Source organism: Vigna angularis, chromosome 7, assembly GCF_016808095.1.
Source record: "Vigna angularis cultivar LongXiaoDou No.4 chromosome 7, ASM1680809v1, whole genome shotgun sequence".
Lineage (NCBI taxonomy): Eukaryota > Viridiplantae > Streptophyta > Magnoliopsida > Fabales > Fabaceae > Vigna > Vigna angularis.
Window position 1 is genome coordinate 30912932 of NC_068976.1, and position 21964 is coordinate 30934895.

General features: G+C 32.6%; 2 protein-coding genes across 2 annotated transcripts; one reads left to right on the forward strand and one right to left on the reverse strand.

Moving 5' to 3' along the window:
- Window positions 1-3855: 3855 nt before the first annotated feature.
- Window positions 3856-9660, forward strand: LOC108338529 (asparagine synthetase [glutamine-hydrolyzing] 1). Its single transcript, XM_017575453.2, has 13 exons — window positions 3856-4053; window positions 5711-5849; window positions 6271-6366; window positions 7054-7195; window positions 7314-7504; window positions 7617-7778; window positions 7875-7955; window positions 8049-8270; window positions 8365-8499; window positions 8576-8656; window positions 8773-8859; window positions 8940-9047; window positions 9171-9660. The coding sequence occupies exons 1-13, from the start codon at window positions 3974-3976 to the stop codon at window positions 9399-9401; spliced, it is 1755 nt and encodes a 584-aa protein (XP_017430942.1). The 5' UTR covers window positions 3856-3973; the 3' UTR covers window positions 9402-9660.
- A 3444-nt stretch (window positions 9661-13104) lies between these two features.
- Window positions 13105-17686, reverse strand: LOC108337289 (protein PMR5). The gene is made up of 5 exons (XM_017573782.2): window positions 17266-17686; window positions 16856-17027; window positions 15992-16170; window positions 15652-15810; window positions 13105-13775 (listed from the first exon to the last, which is right to left on the reverse strand). Exons 1-5 carry the CDS (start codon window positions 17592-17594, stop codon window positions 13442-13444), a joined length of 1173 nt encoding a protein of 390 aa, XP_017429271.1. The 5' UTR covers window positions 17595-17686; the 3' UTR covers window positions 13105-13441.
- Window positions 17687-21964: the final 4278 nt, after the last annotated feature.

Here is a 21964-nt window from a genome sequence, read left to right on the forward strand (position 1 = left end):
GAGCTCAAGAACTCAAAGAGAATATTTGAAAAGAGAAAAAGCTCAAGTCAAGAAACACTCTCAAGTTTCATTGTAATATAAGCTTACTATTTGTAAGTAGAGAGAAAAGAGAGAAAAACACCTAGTGAGTCTGTAGACTAAATTGTATGGAACATATATACTTTTTGTGAGAGTAATCGTCTAACGACTTGTAAGCAATCAGATTGATTAACTCAGATGACACTAGTAAAAAATAGGATTTTTAACGCGCTATAAACGCCTCGGTTTTACTGAAACCGAAGCGTATAAAAGCGCGGTGGCATTATCGTAGTTTTAACGAAAGTATATGTCTCGGTTCTCCGGGACCCGATGCCTAAAGGGGATACTGCCTCGGTTTTGAAAACAATCGAGTCAGAAAACACTAATTCCACTTACAAAAAGGACTTTCACCTGACAACTTTTCTTATATAGAGGTTCTACATCGGTTATCTAACCAACTGAGGCAGTAGAGGAGGTGAGAGAGGGTAAATTTGATATTAGCTTTTCACCTCCATATTTTCTCTCGACCCAATCACCTCCCTCCTCTCCGACTCACTCTCATCAACCACTGCCAACCCCTCGTCCCTCCTCCACTTCTCCTCCATGGCCCCCTCGTTTTCTTCACCGCGCCCCTCCTCCTCCCTTCCCAACCCCAACGCCGCCACCACCACCAACAATAACAACCCCAACACCACCAAGCGACACCCAATGATGCTCCCTCTACGACCTCTTCTACCCCGTCTTCAAAAACGTCGTGGACAAGCTCAAGCCACACATCGCCCTGTCCAATCTCTCCCTACCCTCCGACTGTGCCATCGCCATGGTCCTCTTTCGCCTCGCCTACGGCCTCTCCGCCAAAACCCTCACTGCCCGCCATCAACGCACCACCAGAATCGCAGCCTCATCTTCATCGCGAGAGAGAATCTTCCATGGCCATCTTCACGAAGCTCCGTCGTCAGCCTTGCAACCTCCATCTACATCGCAACTCGATCAGAGAAATCTGGACAGCGGCGCAAGCAGAACGCGCCACCATTCATCTTCATCACCTGCAAACCCAGAAATCAGAAAATCCCAATTGCCATAGAACCCTAAATTGAGTCGTTGTTCAACCTCTCGAGTTCGTCTCCTCGTACAGATGCACGAGCCTCACGTCGCTATGAACCCTAGATTGCATCAATTGAAACAAAGCTTGGTCGGTTGTGACATCGTGAGCCTCGTCTCTGACGACACCAAGTCCAACTCCATCGTCTACACCAATGCCAGATTTGTGGCCATCGTGAGCCTCGAGAATCCCCTTCACGTCTCTCTCTACGGGGAACATGCCTATTCGGCCACCATCGCGCGTTTCTCCCCCAATGGCGAGTGGGTTGCCTTCGCCGACTTCGTTCGCGCTTTCATGTTAGTTCCTGATAAACTTCTAGGATCTTCTTGAAGCTTCTCAGTGTGTGTGTGTGTGTGTGATCTATTATGTTTGACTTCATTTGATTTTGAGATCTCTTTTGTTGATGATGTTGTATATTGTGCGATGAAGGTGCGATGAAGCTTCTCTATGTGTTGTGTATTGCTTTGTGGTGTATGTAATAATTTCTTATATGTTGTTGTTCTTACTATGCTATGAACCCCCAAAATGAAGCCTTGAGTTCTGACCCTCCACTCCTGAAACAAGCTTATTGGTTGGTTGACTGTGAACAGGTGGTGCCTAAGCCAAAGAAGGAGCAAGAAGTGAGGAAAGTGGTGATTAAGAATGAAAGCTTGAAGGTAGTAGTGGTCAACAAGCAATGTCAAGGAGATGAGGATGTTGTTTACCAGCTTTGGGAACATCAGCAAGATCATTCCATAGTGAATCAGTATCCTAAAGGTTGAAAAAATTAAAAAAAAGAAACATGTTACTGCCTCGGTTACCTAAAAACCGAGGCATAATCATATCCTTTCACTGCACTAGTGTGAGTTAAGGATTACTAGGCGACGTATCAGGTTGATACCAAGATTGTTTAGTGGAAACCAAGAGTGGGTGAAACTCAACTAGACTATATATCAGGTTGATACTAGGAGCGTTTAGGGATACCAAGAGTGGTGAAGAATACTGCACAACCAGAAGTGGGTAAAACTCAACTAAGGAGCATATCAGGTGGATATGAAGATTGTCTAAGAATACTAGGAGTGATAAGAATATTTAGTTGTAATCTTATTGAAGATTATAGTAGAACCTTCTAAGGTTAGAGGAGACTAGACGTAACTCAGTTGGAATGAACCAATATAAAAACATATGTACACTTATTGTTTTATTCTCTCGTTTCTCTTACAAACTTACTATTGCACTTTCATTTCTAATATATGAACTTCCTATATTAAGCGACTATTATTAAAACAGAAGCTTTGTTAAGATGTTACAATGAATATCTCTTAATAATTGAATAACACATTGTTTAAATCAATTTCAAAGTTGAGTTATTAAACAACCTAGGTAAAATCTTTCATCATAAGCGAAGCTGTTATATCATATCGATTTGGAAAAAATTTCCAATAACACTATTCAATCTCTTTCTAATATTTTTCAAATACTTCAAATAATGTTCTCGAATTATACCACGATGGATTCAAAATACTTTAATAAAAATTTTAAGCCATTATACGCCGCTTGGAACATGAAACTATGAAAGCATTAAAACTCAAACTTCAAACTTCCATTAAAGTTTTGAAAGATTCCAAACGTTTTCACTAATGGGATCCTAATCCTTCAAAATAATTTATTATTATGATTCTTTTAATTAGTATAAAATGATAGTTTGATAAACGGTGGGGAGATCCCGTCTGGCTTTCTAAAAGAAAATCCTTTCCCTTTCTCTCGGGCCCTCATACAAAAACAAATATTCGCACAAGTTTAAACAAAAACTTTCATAATATTTTTATATATCCATAAAGAGATTCCATACAAACAAATTAAGATTCTTTCTTTCACTGTAGGAATAACGTTTCCTTCTTGTGTGCACACACTTCAATATAAAACCTCTAGTTGACATTGGTTTAAATATGAACCACAATTTCGACAATTTAAAATGAATTCCATCACAATCAGTTTACTTTAATTAAAACAAATGGACTCTAATTACTCAACAATTTAGTGATTAGAGGACGAACTGCCAATACCTCTACATTTAAATAAAGTTTAATTATAATGAGTATATTTACACTATTATTCATCTAAAAACAGATTATACTTGTACTTACAGTATTTATAAGTGTATTTCAGTTAAATTCTTTTAAATATTATTTCAAATATGCCCTTTAGTAAAACTTCTCCTGTTCGTAACTGGAGTTATTTTCATTATTTAAAAGCAGAAACACAAAAACCCAGCAGATATTTATTGGAGGAGATCTGTACTTGTGGGACAAGAAACACAAAAACAAACAAAAAATATTAACTATATGATATAAGTACAAGACATGCAAAAATAATAAAAAAATATTTTTAATAATTTTTTTATAATATTTTTTATAACAATTTATGTGATAACTCATAATTAATTCGTTTTAAATATATAAATTAATAAAACAGTAATACATAATCTAATAAAAAAAATGTTAATCATAGGTAAAATGTAAAATAGAATTAAAAAACAATGGATCTCAAAAAAGAACAACGTACGACCACGTGTCGAAAGATAAGAGGAACCAATTATAGGTCAGTCTTGAATGTGCCAGTGGACGGTATGAATTAAAGGAAAACGACAACGTTTCATGGAGCCACTTGGTGGAGTCATATCATTTTTCATTACTGACGTTATTCACGTCATTATGCATATAAATACGTGGCTTTGGGAAGCGTTGTGTATACCAAAATTTCTTAAGTTGTTCAACTTCTCCCACATTATACGACGTCGTCGTCTTCTTGTTCTTCTTCTCTGCTCTTTTCTTTCTTTTCTTAGTCTGATTTTGATTCCATTATCACATCACAATGTGTGGTATTCTTGCTGTTCTTGGTTGTTCTGATGACTCTCGAGCCAAAAGGGTTCGCGTCCTAGAGCTCTCTCGCAGGCAATCATTTTTTTCTATTATTCTATATAATTAAGTTTACTTTACATGCATGATCAGTATAGTGTTTTCGTATGTTTACTCAATCAGAAATAGCATAAGTTTTTAGAATAATTATCGTAAAAATAAACAAAATTGTCAAAACAGATGTATTTTGATGAATGAAAAAGCGAGAAGAGTTTTAATGGTGTAAATTTTTTAGATATGTTGAAATAGAAGACGCCACTCTATTTGCTGGTTTTGTAGATTTTAAAATTTATATAATTCGAAGAAATGATCAGTTTTATTTAAAATTTAATAAATAGGTAAATGTTTTATTTATTGAAAATTGAAGTATTATAATTTGGACGGACATAAAGAAAAACATGTGACCAAGGTGACGAAAGTTTGAACTTTGTAGTGGAGCCTCAAATTATGATTGTTCTCACTCAGTTAGATTGACAAGGTAAGTGGGCAACTATGAATAAAATATATTGTAAAATAAATCACACCGTTTGTTGTTTTTATGTATACTATGTCTTCAAATTTCAAATTAATTTTTAGTTTTTATTGAATTTTGTCTTAATATGTTATATATATTATTTAAATTCATTTAAAAGTACAATTTAGTTGATTTAGAAGTCAGTATATATATTTTTTATCAATTTTAATTTAATTTAATTTAGTTTCGTCTCCGAAAAAACCAAATACAGATGTGAGTTGTGGGATCTGATTGAAATGCAATTATTGGTTATATTTGGTGGGAAGCTTCCAAAAAGTGGATGACGATTGAAATCAAATAATTGAAAGGGATTAGTTATGAGATCATTCATTAGTTGTTTTCTATACTAATCTCAGTACGTTTGAGAAAAAAAAAAACATGTTTTCTCAATTTCACTTCTTTTTATAAAACTATCAACTGAAATTTAGAATAATTTTTAAAACAATTTTTTTATAAACCTATAAATTAAATTATTTTTTAATGTTTCTGCCTCTCAAATTTGCACAAACCTTTCCAGTCTAGAAATTTAATTGTTACTCACACGAAAATAATCATTCACAAGAATAATTAATTACTAAAAAAATTTAACTTTTAGAAGTTGTCTCAAATACATTTCATGTAGAACAACATAAATATATATTAGTAAAAATTGAAAAACTTGGGTAACATAGTAAAGAATATTAGATTCTTTTTATGTTCATAACTCATTGATATAATAGTGTTTTTATAATTTATCTTAAAGAAAGATAAATATGTGTCTTTTATAGTTTAGAAATCAAGATAACAATATAAACTCAAATTAAGGTTCAAGTTTAATAATCATATATTATTATAATAAAGAATTTTACATCATCAAATATATATATATATATATATATATATATATATATATATATATATATATATATATATATATATATATCTCAATATGATTTTCAAACTTTATGACAAAATGAATAGAATACGGGTTAAGTTATGATTGAATTATGAAACAATTAAGAAACTTATATTTTCTTATATAAATATAGTATTTGTACGAAATAATCATAACTAAAATAAATATGTTGAAAATTATAGCACCAATAATACATTAATATTTTTGTTATTAAATAGATTGGGTAAATAATGAGAATTTATATTTATTGAATTTTGTTTTGTTGTTGTTGAGGTCACAAACAGATTGAAGCACCGTGGGCCTGACTGGAGTGGGCTCCATCAACATGGTGATTGCTTTTTGGCGCATCAGCGTTTAGCCATAGTAGATCCAGCTTCTGGGGATCAGCCTCTCTTCAACGAGGACAAATCCGTCATTGTCACGGTAGGCCATAACACACTCAGCAATAATACTTCTACACGTTACTCCCTTCATCTTATTTTCATTTTATCAATTTTTATTACCATGGTGGAATTCATTCAATATACCATAAAACTGTAAAGAAAGTATATAAAGAAAGATAATGACCTAAGTATGAATTTTTTCATTCAAATAGCATAAATAGATTAAATAATTGTATATTTTAATTTTGTTTGTTTCAAACTTTTAATATATTTTGATTCTAAACTTTAAAAATAAATAAATATAATATTTTCAATCCAACAAATAAATTAAAATAATTATATTTATTCATTTAATTTTGAGAACCATTTTGATTCTATTCAATTACGTGGGATCTATTATTAGTTTTCTATGTTATTTAACTATAATTCAATAATGGATGTAAACCATTACTGAAACACAGGTAAATGGAGAGATTTACAACCATGAAGAACTCAGGAGACAGCTTCCTAATCACCAGTTCCGAACTGGAAGTGACTGTGATGTTATAGCACACTTGGTTAGTCATCTTTTTATTGGAATTCATTATCATGCTTTAATTTTAAAATTATTTCCATAAATTAAAACGCTTTCTAAAAACAAAATCATCAAGAATAAGCAATTTCATTAATGATTAATCTCTACTAAAAAAAATCTCTTTGATTATTTCTAGTAAACAAATTTCTTCTACTTTAGACGTTTTCTATTAGATTGAATTGAATATGATTCCTATTAATGATTACTCTGTTTTTAAAGATTTATACATAAGCATTTATTAATTTGGATTCCTTAATTTTAATTTAATAATTAAGATTCACTTTGATTAAAATAATTACATAAAATTATACCGTGAAGATTAGTTGATGTCACGTCATGATATGTAAAGTAAGAGGAGGGTTTTGGTATGAAAACGACAAAAGCAAAAATGTTAGATTATTTAAAATATATACAAGTCACGTAGGTTTCTTAAGTTGAATATTTAAGTACTTTTTAATCTTGATTATACTAATATAATTATGTGGTCAGAATTTAATGTTAACGGCGCAGTTATGCATGAAAAGTAAGATTATTTAACTTAATGAAAAGAGGTTTTTTTATGACCATTCCTTTCAATGATTGTAAGTTTTTGTGAGAAATTGAAGAAATCATGGTTGAATCATATGTAGTTCTTAACAAGTTAAAGTTATTGTTTTTATCTTTGGAACAGTACGAGGAACATGGAGAAGACTTTGTGGACATGCTGGATGGTATCTTCTCGTTTGTTCTTCTGGATACCCGTGACAACAGTTTTATAGTGGCTCGAGATGCTATAGGGGTCACTTCCCTTTACATTGGTTGGGGATTAGATGGTAATGGTGTTATACTATGTCTCACTTTTGAACTGAACTCGTGCATTTCTAGTTTCTCCTTGAATTTTGAGTTGAATACATGAAGAAGATGATACAAGTTTGGCATCTCTGTGTTCAGGCTCTGTTTGGATTTCGTCTGAAATGAAAGGCTTGAACGATGATTGTGAACATTTTGAGTGTTTTCCACCTGGTCACTTGTACTCGAGCAAAGAGAGAGGGTTTCGCCGATGGTACAATCCTCCTTGGTTCTCTGAGGCTATTCCATCTGCTCCTTACGACCCTCTAGCTTTGAGGCGTGCCTTTGAGCAGGTAAGATTCACAAAAAGTCTATAATCATGTTTGAATAACTGGTGACGTGATGCAAGAATTATTGTTTGATAACTTTTTCACGAGTAAAGCTGACCAGTGAATGTGGTTTCAGGCTGTCATAAAAAGATTGATGACTGATGTGCCTTTTGGTGTTCTACTTTCTGGAGGTTTGGACTCTTCATTGGTGGCATCCATCACTTCTCGCTACTTGGCTAACACGAAGGCTGCTGAACAGTGGGGATCAAAGTTACATTCTTTCTGTGTAGGACTTGAGGTGTACCATCTAAGCAAAATTATGAGTCACATTGCATATTTAACGTATGAAAACATTTCATGTTTCATTAATCCTTTGTCATCTCGTGCTGAGTAGGGCTCACCAGATTTAAAGGCTGCAAAAGAGGTTGCTGACTATCTTGGCACTGTCCACCATGAGTTTCACTTCACTGTTCAGGTAACTTAGTACATGAAAAGGTTATTTTCACCTCACAATTTGAGGGCCCTTCGGTTTATAGATATAATGATTAGTGAATAATTTTTTGTGCAGGATGGAATAGATGCCATTGAGGATGTTATATACCATATTGAAACATATGATGTGACCACAATTAGAGCAAGCACGCCCATGTTTCTTATGTCTCGGAAGATTAAATCACTAGGTGTGAAATGGGTTATCACAGGAGAAGGATCAGATGAGATCTTTGGAGGGTATCTGTACTTCCACAAGGCACCCAACAAGGAGGAGTTTCACAGAGAAACATGCCGCAAGGTCATAGCTTTATCATGCTCATTGATTCACACAATATAAGGGTTTGAAGTACAATTTTTAACAGAATAACAATAGTAATGTTTTTGTTATGCAGATCAAAGCACTCCACCAATATGACTGCTTGAGAGCAAATAAATCAACATTTGCTTGGGGTCTAGAAGCCCGAGTACCGTTTTTGGACAAGGCGTTTATCGATGCTGCAATGAACATTGACCCCGAGTATAAAATGGTACAGGTTAAAAATGTGACTATGTTTGAAAAATCTGACAATTTTATTAATCTGGTATACTGTTTTAATGCTTCAGATAAAAAGAGATGAAGGACGAATTGAGAAGTGGATTCTGAGGAGAGCCTTTGATGATGAAGAACATCCATATCTGCCAAAGGTACTATGTAATTTTCTGAAATGTGTATGTGTATGTGTATATATATATATGTACATACATATATATCTGCAAAATTGGTTGGTTAAACTAATATGTACACAATTATTTTGGTGCAGCACATATTATACAGGCAGAAAGAACAATTCAGTGATGGAGTTGGGTATAGTTGGATTGATGGCCTCAAGGCTCATGCTGCAAAACATGTATTGAATACATCCTGTTTTACATCAGCGTGTTCATGATTTTGCTTATTATAACTGGTTCTTGACATTTTTTTCCCTAGGTGACTGACAGAATGATGTTGAATGCTGGTAACATCTACCCCCACAACACCCCAATAACGAAGGAAGCATACTACTATAGAATGATCTTTGAGAGGTTTTTCCCTCAGGCAAGTTAATCAAACAACTCTGAATTAACAGCTCCCCAGAAGCTATTTTGACCATATAACTATCTCTGACGTATATTCAGTAAGAGGTAATTGAAATATGTGTTTGTTGGTTTGTTTGTGCAGAACTCAGCAAGGCTGACTGTTCCTGGAGGAGCAAGTGTTGCATGCAGCACAGCGAAAGCTGTTGAGTGGGATGCTGCTTGGTCTGGCAACCTTGACCCTTCTGGTAGAGCAGCACTTGGAGTGCACATCTCAGCTTATGACAAGCAGAACAATTTAGCCAACAAAGGTGTAGAAATTGAGAAGATTATACCTATGGATGCTGCTCCTCTTGGAGTTACCATCCAGGGCTAGTATATATCAAGCTCTGTGACTAAGAATAATTGGCGAGAATGAAGATGATTAAGCTAAACACTATGAAAAAATCGCCTGCTGTGTGATTTCATCTTGGCAAAGCTTTATATATATGTATGTATATATATAAGGCTTTCTACAAGAAGTGTTCAATGTAGTATTACCTTCAATTCTGTGATTTGAACTCTTAATAAGAGTGTTTCTTTTGTTAAATATAAATGCAAAATTCATTATCTCATCAGTAGTGATGTTTTAATTAGATCCAATTGTTATTATATTTTCTAGTTTTACTTTTCGCAAATTTTAATCATGTTTCCTTTAAAGAATTACTAGTTTTCCCCTAAAAGTTTAAATGGACTCGAAATATTCTTTCTTATTTTTTTTTAAAGCTACAATAAAAAATATAAAATAAACTTTAAAACAGAGTTAAAGAAGATGATTTGGGTGTTAGAATTATAATTTGACCTAATTATTCCCAAACCATATCAATCCACTTAAACAACACTAACCTAAAAACTAGACGAATAATTATTATTTGATTAAAACCTTGAAATTAACTATCCTTATACATTAAGATTTAATTAGAGGAAAACATTAATCATAACATAATATATAATATATGCCAATGTTTTACATATTTGTAATTTTTCTATTACAAAAATATAAATTTTGTACAATATTAAAAGTTTTCCATTAGAATGAAGAATTATCTCTCTTTCTCTTTATTATTATTATTATATATATATATATATATATATATATATATATATATATATATATATATATATATATATATATTAAGGATGTTAATATAAATTCAAATTTAAAAAATACTTTTTAATAATTTTTCAAACAACTTTTAGAGAACATATTTTTTATACTGGCCAACCATTTAAAAAAGACTTTTCAATAATTTTTCCAACAACTCTTATAGAATATAAATTAAGTGAAGTCTTTATAAGCCTTAAATAATAAACAATACAACACTTAGGACTTATAATTGGAACTACAATCATACACTGAATCTCCTTTTTATCAACTTGAATCAATTTTATATTTTTGATGATCAAAAGTTATTTTTGGAGAGTTATTAGGTAATTGAGTAATTTTCACAAAAACACTAATTCAATCATAATTAATTCATCAAGAATATTAGTTCTTTATTGATGCACAAAAGATATATATACTCATTACTTAACTTTGGTGATACTGAGCAAGATTTAATTTCCAAGTGGCTTATGAATATTTTAGTTCTTGATTAGTACTATCAAAATAGATTAGAATCGGGAGACCAACCGACCTATCACAGGTTCATATCGGATTAAGTTTGAAAAAAATGTCATTTTTTTATACACGCCAATTTTGAGTGATGCTCCCTCCACCACCCCATATTCTCCCTACACCTCTCAATTTTTTTTTTAAATTCCAAATTTACTCTTTCTACTTTTTACTTTTTACTTTTACCAATTTTACTTTTTATTTTTTAAAACTCTAATCTCAATTCTCTCTCACTTTCACTTTTCCTTTCACTCTCAGCAGCAAGCCCCCACCCCCCTTACCCCTTCCTACTGTTAATTTCTCTCTTTCTCTTAATTTTCACTTTCGTTGTTAACACAACATTTTCCATTTCCTTTCAAATTTCGTGAGATTCACCGAACATCCAGTGGTCATTGAAGAGAAGTTCAGCTCCTGCGGCCTAAACGGTTTGGTTTACAATGGCAAGGGTTATATCCTGATGGTTTAGAGTTTCAAGTTTAAGCATAGATTTTCAAGTTTGGTTATTTAAAGACGAGGAAGTGGGAAAGAAATATTTAGCAGATTATATTATGGAATCATTATACTTCAAAACTCATCAGAAGTTATAAATGTTTTAAATTTATACCATGCAAAATTTGCTTTTTCTGTAAAATTTTGTGTTAACAGAAGTGGAAATTAAGAGAAAGAGAGAAAGTGACAATAGGGGGTGGAGGTTTGCTGCTGAGAGTGAAAGGGAAAGTGAAAGTGAGAGGGGATTGAGATTAGGGTTTTAAAAAATTAAAAGTAAAATTGGTAAAAGTAAAAAGTAAAAAAGGTAAATTTAGAATTTAAAAAAAAACGAAGAGGTGTAGGGAGAAGATGGGGTGGTGGAGGGAGCACCACTCGCCAATTTTAACCTGATCTACTTAGAACCTGGCTCACCACGGGTTGGCTCACAAATTTAGAGTGATCTACTTAGAACCTTGCAAATTTTAGAGTGAAATTTATTTGAGAAAAAAAAATTGTAATTAAGTGAGCTAGTTAGCCAACCTGTTTAACCCACAGCCCCTGGTGGGTTGGGTTGGATTTGAATTTTTTTGGCTTGCAAATAAATGACTCGAGTTTAAGTGACCAACCTGTGGTGGGTCGGACCAGGTTACCCGTTTTGACAACACTATTATGGATGTTGTTCTCACCTATCTACATATTCATCTACTTGGTAAATACTTCCTTAGACTCTACTATGGGCTCTACCATTTATCTTGTTGTTAAGATAAGAGTGTCTAATAATATGGGTTTTAAAATTTAACAAACAATGTTTAATGAAATACTATTTTGTTTGTTGTGCTGTGTTCTTTCTGTTAGGTTACTTTATACGAGTAACCTAAATCTATGCTCTCTTCTCACTCAAACACTAGAACAATAGAAATGAAAGTATGTATGTATGTATTATTGATTCTGTAAGGTATAGAAAATTACAAGTGTAATCTCCCCCAAGGAAGCCTATCTTTCTCCATTGGCAAATATGCCCAGTCTATACTCAAAAGAAATAACCTCCCCAATTAGAGTTATAGGAAGACTATTTATAGTGTCTCATTCTCGCGCCCTAACCTCTTTGCTAACATGACCTGCTTCTACTAATTATCGTTCGGTACTAGGGTATACACCGTTCAGCCTTTGATCCCATCCTCCTTTAATTTACCGTTCGGTACACCTCCTTCCTTCTGGATACTGTTCGGTCTATACTTCTCTTCTTCCTTCTGTCTGTCGTTCGGTATGTACTTCCCCCTGCCTTATCGTGATACTGTTCGGTCTACTTCTCCTCTCTTACACCGTTCGTCCTAGTTTCTCCTCTCTTACCCCGTTCGGCCTAGCTTCCCCCTTGTCTTACCGTTCGGACTGTTCGGCCTAGCTTCCCTCCTTCCTTCTTGCTACCGTTCGGTCTTCCTCTTTTATTCCTAACATTACTCTACCCCTCAAAATCAACTTTGTCCTCAAGGTTGAAGTCAGGGAACTGTTATTTGATGTAATGTTCCTCTTCCTAGATGGCGCCCTCCAATTCAGGTATGGAGACTTGGGTGGTGGCAAATCATCCTCCATTGTCTTCCATTTTTCCTGGATTCTATGTACTTCCAACATTCTGCTCCTCAAACCCTCCACCGATGTCTTCCATTGTTCCTGCTCAATCTTCATGCTCAGCTATCCCCAATCTCCTTTAATTTCTCGCAAGGGTGCCACTGTTCGGTCTTCCTCTTTTATTCCTAACAGTTTCTTTCAAATGTTCTCCATTAGATCAAAAGAACATAAGAGATAGGAAGACATTTTAATATTTTCTATAGGCAATTTCTAATTTAGCTAAGGTATTTCTATTTAAAAAGAAAAAGGAGAACGCAAGCTATCGACTTTTTGCAATAATCTAGGATAGGGTTAATATTTATGCATATAGATAAACTAAGAACAACTAAAATTAAATAAAAGTTATACAAATGTCATAAACACCAAATGATAACCACGTAAATCCTTTTACACATAAGATGTCATTCACGCTCTACAACTTCCATTTTGTTGCACACTATAAAGCTGAAAATCATTCATTAACACCTTTGGTAGAATTTATACAATAATCTTATAATTCACACTTTACATTTATATAACAACAGAGAAACTTGTTCATTTCCTTAACATATATAACTTCACAATTGCAACGAGTTGCGATCATGCAACCCTCTAACCATGCATCACCTACTGAAGATAATACAATGAGTGAACATATGAACATGTTAATTAAGCAGTATAAACCAAATTTAGTGGAACAATGCAGTAGAGAATAGTTCATTCCAAGTATCAGGTAGTCCTGGAAGACACCAATGGCTGCAATCAGCTCTGTTTGGGTTAGCCCTCTTCTGAGGACTTAATTCACCACTGTAAACTGAAGGGTGACCATCCTTCCTTAATGCTGATAACATTGTGATGTCCAAAAGATATGCAGGGTTTCTCATTTCTCTTACAACCATATCCACAACCCTCTTCTGCTCAGGGTATGCTCCAGGGTATGTTGTGCTCCTAATTGGGGCAGTTTCACCATAACAATTCTTTGTTGCCATCACAGTTGTTCCACCCACATTCCATTCGGTTGGGCTGTATATTATTACCATCTAGTTAACTTGTGTTCAACTTTGTCATACAAAACTTTGAGACAAACATAAACCAAGTAATCAAAACATATTGCATTGACACCAGTGATTTCTTTGAAATTTATCTGAGATCTATGTATGTTTCTTTCTATCAGTAGCTTTCTTAATTGTATGAAATGATACATCAGACTGAGAAGAGGGATATACCTGTCACTTGTTATCTAAAAAACACATTACACTTTATACCCTTGTAAGAGGCAAGTATGATCTTACAAAAGACAAGAATATCATGTAAGTTTCAAAAATGAAAACATGTCATCCAGTTTAGTATGCAAAATTGTTAATGAACTCAAAAACACAAATCACTGTTTTGCCTTTTACTGTATTTAGCAGTCCTTAAAAATGTCAAAGATTAAATGGTTAATGCTACTAAAGTTAGTTGGAACATGTGGTGGCAATGAAGTCATCCACATATGAACAATGGACATCTCCATGTGCTATGCCACAGCCTTGCCCCATCAGATTGTATAGCACATTTATGTTGGCCCATATTAAATGTATGTTATTTGAAACTGTTTACTTGGGATATTTAATGATCACGAGATATTGTGGTTTTCTACTATGGGAAAATGCAAGATACAATCTTTTGAGAGACCAAAACACAATCATGTGTGACATGTACTGATAAAAATAATGACCTCATTGGGGAGAAAAAGAAGTATAAGCTTTTGTTGAACTATTTTCATGTGTATGGATATTATTAATGGGATGTGTATCATGTATGCTTTATTTCACCGACACTTTTTTTTCTACCAGGACATGAAACACGGTGATCCTGCAGAACCAGCAGAAGCAAACTTTTCAAAATCTGACAGCGTTGTTGTGGTAAGGCAATGAAAGAGCCAATTGCAAACTCATGTGATCATGAATGACTTTGAGGCCCGACAAAAGAACCTTTGCATGGTTTGGATAACCTGGATTATGATATAAATGAAATAATATCGGAGCTAATAAGACTGCTATTTAAGTCTGGTGTCATAATACTGTTAGCAGAAAAACTGTGGATAGGCAATAAAAGAGCCAATTGCAAACTCATGTGACAATGAATGACTGAGGCCCCAAGAAAAGTACCTCTGCATAATTTGGATAAACTAGACTTGATGAAAAGGAAATAATGGAGCAACCAACACTGCCATTTAAGTTTTGTTATCATGATATTTTCAGATGAATGTTAGCAGACAAACTTTGTAGTGCTGACAATAAAGACTTTGTGAGTGTACAAACTTGTGATTGAGGAATACAGAAACTCTGAGAACAGAGCAAAGCGCATCATGATTTACTTAACAATATGAAACATTAAGGGACTAAGACAATGGTAATTTTGTGAATTACTGCTATATAGTCAGTTATTATAAGATTGTAAATAGTTTACTTTTTGGTATCAAATATATTTTAGTTCCTGTTATGAAAAAAGTGCAATTTAAATCTCAACCTGTGACAGAGACAGCACCTACAAGACCACAAATTTCAACTTCAAGACAGACAGAAAACTCAACTTGCAAAAACTTTTCGACCGAAAACCACTAGCAATAATCTATGTGCAAGCTGTCAAGGACTGGTCAAAGAAGGGTCCCACTTTCATCTTTTAATACAAATATACAATCCATCCGATAAAATGAAAATGCAGTTGGACTAGAGGGGAAAGATTGAAATTTTGTTTCATGTTTCTGATTAATGATCAATCTTCAATAATTTAACTTTATTAGTTATTATGCTTCATGTGTATGAAATCAGATACTCAGGTACACTGTTTCAACAAAATAATGCAAGAGAGAGAAAGCAGTAAATATAATATATAGTGAAAGATGAAGGGTCCGTACTTGTAGTGTGTGGGAGAAATTGATTGAAAGAACACCCTGGTTTTGCTTCTATCAATGTTAGTGTCCACCCAATTAGCCCATGTTTTCATACCCATTTCCAAAGCTGCCAAGCGATCCATATCTGGGTAGAACTTGCCTCTTAATTCAACATAATCCCACCTGCAAGATTGCATTGCTAACATTTCTGTTAACCATTAACTGAAGAACTTCTAAGCATTTTAGCATAAAATAATTTATACAATCAATTACAAGAAATAAATAACTATTATAAAAATCAATATACTTGTTATTTAATTTTATTTTTTAATATTTTCTTGAATAAAATTACAAAAGGGCCTACCCTTTAAGAGAACCTTGATGAGTCCACCAATGGCCTGTGTTGAAAGACAGCACATCAGCATTCCTCCATGCGTTACCATTCCCATCTACCTTATCCAGCTTTAGAATTCTGTTTCCTTGGACCATACCCACCTCCACCAAATAAGGAGCTCTGTAAAATGAAATGCTCACACCATAATCCTGCATATGCCATATCAAACCCAATTTGGACCGTTTCTCAGAAATGCATTTTTACTCTGCATTGTCTATATATGATTCTAACTTGTAAGGGTAAAGAATGAAGATGATGTGGCTGCAGTTTGCATCCACTTGACAAATTTAATGCCATGTAAACACTCCGGGTCCCCTCATAAAGGGATTTTTGCATAGAAAGCTACATCCTTGTTTTAATTGACACTTTCTCACAAACACCTTTTCAGCACATTATTTGTCCTATTACAAATATATGAATATGACCCTAGCCACCATTATTTTTAGTGAAACTTAACAAAGTGGGAAAAACAAAACTATTTACTGCTGGCAAAAGTTTGTTGTTCTTACCTCTTATTGTCCTACCAAAACCTGAATCTTATCCACAAAAAAACTGTGTATGCGCCTTATCACCAAAAGAGTTTTGTTTCTGTAAACTTCTTTTATAAATTAAAATTAACATAAATATAACATAAAATCAGCCTTTAGACAGGTTAAACCAGATAGTCTTACCATAAGTAGGACTGCATATTTAATTCATTTTATGCTTTTATTTATTCTTCAGGAAGTATTTGTAGCCAAACATGACCTAAATCTTCCAACGAATGGAAGTGTCAAGTATTGCCACGATTTCTCACTCCTTTACTGCTCAGAAAAAAAAAATGTTTTGACTCACCAAGAATCTGAAGACTGAGAGAGGATCTCCTGTGACCAATTTTGTGTGTGTCCGAGGTGCTGCAGCAGCTAGCATACAAATCAAAGACTGCCATTGGTTCCTTCCCAACGAATCACCAACAAACATCACGGTTTTGCCTTTCATTTTCAGCAGAAACTCAACCCCATTGAACCTAACATGGCATATTAATGCCACAAAACCATTCAAATCAAGCTTAACATACAAACAATACATATTTTATACGCAACTTAATGAAATGCAGTTAAATCAGAGAACACAACACTACTATATGAATGACGTGATAGCATTGGACTATGTTAAAACCAAAACTTCAGAAACATTGACAAATAATACTAGGATAGAACCCATTTCACTTTTCGTGATGTTGTGTTCAGTACTGGTGTTTGTACCTTGGTAGCTCGCAGTTGAGAGGCTTCCAACGGTATCTGAGGTAACCAGAATCAGGGCGACCATACATTTGGCAATTGAATTCTGGGTCTATGATTGGGCAGCTAGAAGAATGGTAAAGAGGGTATGTTTCAGTTTCATCAAGGACCCAAGCACCCACGAACAATGAACAAGTGCTTTGGTTGGTTTGAACCAATGGTTTCTGGTGGCTGACATGGTCATGAAGCACAGCCGAAGAAGCTAAATGGCATTGAAGGGAAACAACAAGGACAAGAAGAGACAAGAAGGAGACCAAAAGAGCACAAGAGTTTTGAGAGCCAAGAAGGGCCATTGCATAGAGAGAACAGAAGAAAGCTGAAAGCAGAAAGGCACAAACAAAAGTGGCAACTGCTTTCAAATGTATATAGAAAAAAAGGTGGGACCTGGCAATGAGTTCTGACAGAAAATCTTGGGAAAATTTGGAAATGGGGTTTCGGTGTGTGAAGAACTTGGTCACAAAATGCAACCTTTTTACGCGCTTCAGTAAATTTCAATGATTAAGAGGAATATGACCTTCATGCAATAGTAACTGTTGAAGAATTCCATATTTTAAAATTTCACATCTTTGCATATTGGACATTTTGTGCTTTATTTTCATAAAAATATTATTATATTATCATATTTTGAAATACAAAAATTATGTTTTTATTTCTATTACAAATGAAGAAGAAAATATTTTCATGATTTGAACATGATTTTCAAACATTCGAAAACAATGATGACTGTCACAGGAAAATCAAATGGTAAGAACAAAAACTGGATAACAGCTCAAAGTACAGGATTTGAAGCCAGAATGAATAGATTTATACAGTGCCCTTTCCTGCTCCTGCTGATGCATGGTAAGATACATAATTTTCTAGTGTATAGTATGTTAGAAACTCTGCCTTATTTTTAGAAAATCTAATTTAAAAAGATAAAACATATTACTACAAACTCATATAAATAGATATTCATTTTTTTAATTAGATCACATAAGTGATAACAAAACCTTACATGCATCAAAGAACACGAGAAGGCAGATAAAAGAAAAACTTACTTTAACCAAAATTTTGATTTGATGAACCTATCAGCTTTGAAAAGGAAAATAAACGTAAATTATTTTAAAAACTTAAAAAGAATTAAATGGCTTAAGAGTTTAAAAGAAACCGTTATTCTTGATAAATAAACAAAGAATAAATTTAGTTGAACTTTTTAGTTATAGTCTGATCAATACTCCTAATAACTGATGAAATGGATGAACCATAACAAAATTTAAAAACTTAGCATTGCTTCAGTAAAGGGTAGACAGTTAATTGATTTGAAACACATTTCCAAAGATATAAAGTGATATCTATGATATTAGGATAATACATTACGGGATATTCTAATAACTAAAATAAATGCTTAAGTTTTTTCTAAGTTTGAAAAGGAGTTAAATTCAAAATTTTCAATAAATATATATAAGGTGAATATGTTTGTAGTTCCTGAAAACGTAAAATTCAAAATTGTCTATGTTAAGAAGTGAACTTTAAGTTTAATTCAACCCCACTTATATATTGTAAATTGACTTTATCTCTAGTCGATGTGAGACTTCCAACACACACTCTCATACTGAGGTATAAACATCATCTCGAGCGTGAGACTAGACATTAATGGGTGATCTGATAACGGTCCCACAGTGGATGGAACAACATGCCTAACAAACAACAAATATCACTAGGATAGGCTCTAACCACAGCTCTGATACCAGGTTAAAAAGTGAACTTTAAGCCTAACTCAACCTCACAAAACTGGCTTGTAAGGTGAGGTAGATCTCAAATTTTGATATATTTTTATTTTTAAATATTAAAATGAATGAATATAATCATTTTAACTTAATGCTATTAATTTTTTTATATATTAAACAACTTTCTAAATTGATATTTGAGTTGAAACGTATCAAATTAAATAACTTAAACCTAAGTCTCAAAATGTTGTTTAACACATATTTAACATAATTAGATTAGAATCACTATATTTATTTTTTTTAAAATTCAATAATCAAATTATATCAATGTTTAAGATAAAAACAAATTTTAACTTTATGTAAAAGCTTAAGAACTAAAATCGTATTTAACTTTTATATATATATATATATATATAAAAGTATAATTATTTTCTTTATATATAAAATACATAATGTTAATTTTTTTAAGTTGTTTCAATTAATTTTTATTTTTAATAACATTAAATAAAAAGAGAAAAAATAAATAAGAAAAGAAAATAAATAAGAAAAGAAAATAAATAAAATATGTTTTAAAGAATTAATTTCTCATAAAGACTTACTTTTTATAAGAAAAGAACATTTGTACTTGTTTCTTGGAATAAGTAATTATTTTAATAAAATAAATTATTTTTTAAAATTTGAAGTGTTTGTTTAATTTATACATGTGGTTAGTAAATTTTATTCGTTTCTTAGACAAATATTTGTTCAAAAATTATTCTTTTAAAAATGCATATTTTAGAGTTCAACACATTTGTTATTAGAGTTGGTTTGTCTGTAAACGTAGAAAGATGTATAATTTGATTTATGGTTTATGAATTAATCTTAACTCACTTTTAAATAAACTTTTGTGTTGGTTCACGACAAGTTTTAAAAAACTTTAACACTCAAAGTTTATTCTTAAATTAGGTTAAGGTTAGAGTTAAATTAAGTTTGACCTCACTATAATAATTAATTCCTAAATAATCTTCGATCTAGGTTAAAAGTCGAGTTGAATCTATTTACGTTGAAAGTCGAATCAAGTTGGTTTGAGTTGAAGGTCAAGACAAGTTAACCTAAGTCGAACGTTAGTTGAATTTATCCAAGTTGAAGGTTAAGTCAAATCAACCCAATATGAGATGACTTGGCTTTACCCTTTGCCCTAGACAAACTCGACCCGAGCCCACTTGCCTCAACCTTCAACTCGAGCCGCACCAATTTTTTGGCTTGAGTTGACTCACTATAACCTTCGGTTATAACCAACTCAACTTGACCTTTGACTTGACACATATCCACTCGACCTTCGGTCTGACTTGTCTCAACCTTCGATTCGAGTCAACTTTATTCTCTTTCGGTCTGGACCGATTCGTCTCGATTCTTCAACTTGGACCGGTTAATGTTGATCTTCAACCTAGGTCAACTCGACGTAACACGAGGTATATTTGACTCAACTTAAACTTTATCAACATTGGTTTGACCTAAACACAACTTGACTTAGACCCAACTAAAACGATTAACTTAGCTTAGTCTTGACCCAACCCTGCTTATCTTAAGTTAAGATCGACTCGCACAAACTGACTCATGACCTTACTACTTAATACTTTTGTTACTATTTTGGTTTTGTGAACTTAAAAGTAAGTAAACTTTTTTTACTTTGACTCAACTTTTGTAGGCTTTTGTATGCTGAATTAAATTTACAATTATGAGATTACCTAATAATATGTATGTTTTTCTTAAAGTAATATAATTATAATATAACTCTCACCTTTCATTTATATAATTATAATTATGAAAAGAATATAAAAAAAGTCGGATTCGTAGTTGACTTATAACACAGAATAAATTAGAGTTATGAATAAAGAAATATTGAATAATTAGGTAATATAAAAAATATTCATAACACAAACATAATAAAAAAATATTTGATAAACAATATATATATATATATATATATATATATATATATATATGCGCACGTGTGATTAAATTTGCCTAATAAATGTAATAATCTTGAAAATAATTTTATACTATTCTTAAGATGTTACAATTATAAAATAATTTATAATATTATGATCATATAATTTGGTTGAGATACTTAATATATAAAATCAAATCATTGAATCCTTTTCTTATAAATAATCTTTTACACTTATCTCTTAAGACTTTACTTTTTATTTTTTCTATTTTATATTATTTCATCTTTAGCTAACAAATATTTTAAAATAAAAATATAAATGATTTTTCCTGAATTGTCAAACAAAACATTTTTTGTTACTATTTCCATACTTATTTAGTTCTTCTTTTCTATTTTTTGTTACTATTTCCATACGGTACAACAAGTAATTTTAGTATTAGGTTTTGTGATGCTTTCAGATGTAACTATGTTCTGATGCTATATTATGTTGATCTAAACTTTCTTGAAGACCCTGCTTGATGCTATATTCATCACCACCACCATTCCAGCCATGGTCATGGAACAAAAACATTTTTTTTTATAAACGGCAGGAAAGGTGAAACATGTATTGATCTTCCAATAAAAGAAAATTTTAATGTTGTAAATTTATAATACTTTCAACTAATCACTAATGCAAAAACAGCGTATAACATCACGCGTTCAACGTCCAACCACGTAATAACTAACGTTAAAAATGACTGATGACATTTTTGTAAATAAATGTAATTATTAGACGTAGTTTAGAATTGTAATTCGACGTTAATTTGTTATATTGGGTAAATTTTGCGAAAATGTTTGACACGAAGGTGGAAATGTATTTACGTATGACGTCGAATTCGCTAGAATTAGATGTCAAAAGGATATAAAACGTCGAATGCCCTAGAGTTAGACATTAAAAGATTACTGAATTCAATAAAAATTTGAGCGGGAGATTGAAAATTCATTCACTTTATCTTAGTGCGCGATACCCTCTTCTCTGCTCAAACTT

Bases quoted from the DNA above. Each gene is read 5' to 3' on its own strand.
- LOC108338529 (XM_017575453.2), top strand. From the start codon at position 3,974: ATGTGTGGTATTCTTGCTGTTCTTGGTTGTTCTGATGACTCTCGAGCC. The intron at 8,271-8,364 runs GTCATAGCTTTA...TTTGTTATGCAG, and splicing joins ACAGAGAAACATGCCGCAAG to ATCAAAGCACTCCACCAATA. The intron at 8,657-8,772 runs GTACTATGTAAT...ATTTTGGTGCAG, and splicing joins AACATCCATATCTGCCAAAG to CACATATTATACAGGCAGAA.
- LOC108337289 (XM_017573782.2), bottom strand. From the start codon at position 17,594: ATGGCCCTTCTTGGCTCTCAAAACTCTTGTGCTCTTTTGGTCTCCTTC. The intron at 17,028-17,265 runs GTACAAACACCA...ATGCCATGTTAG, and splicing joins CTCAACTGCGAGCTACCAAG to GTTCAATGGGGTTGAGTTTC. The intron at 16,171-16,855 runs GTGAGTCAAAAC...TGGCATATGCAG, and splicing joins TCTCAGTCTTCAGATTCTTG to GATTATGGTGTGAGCATTTC.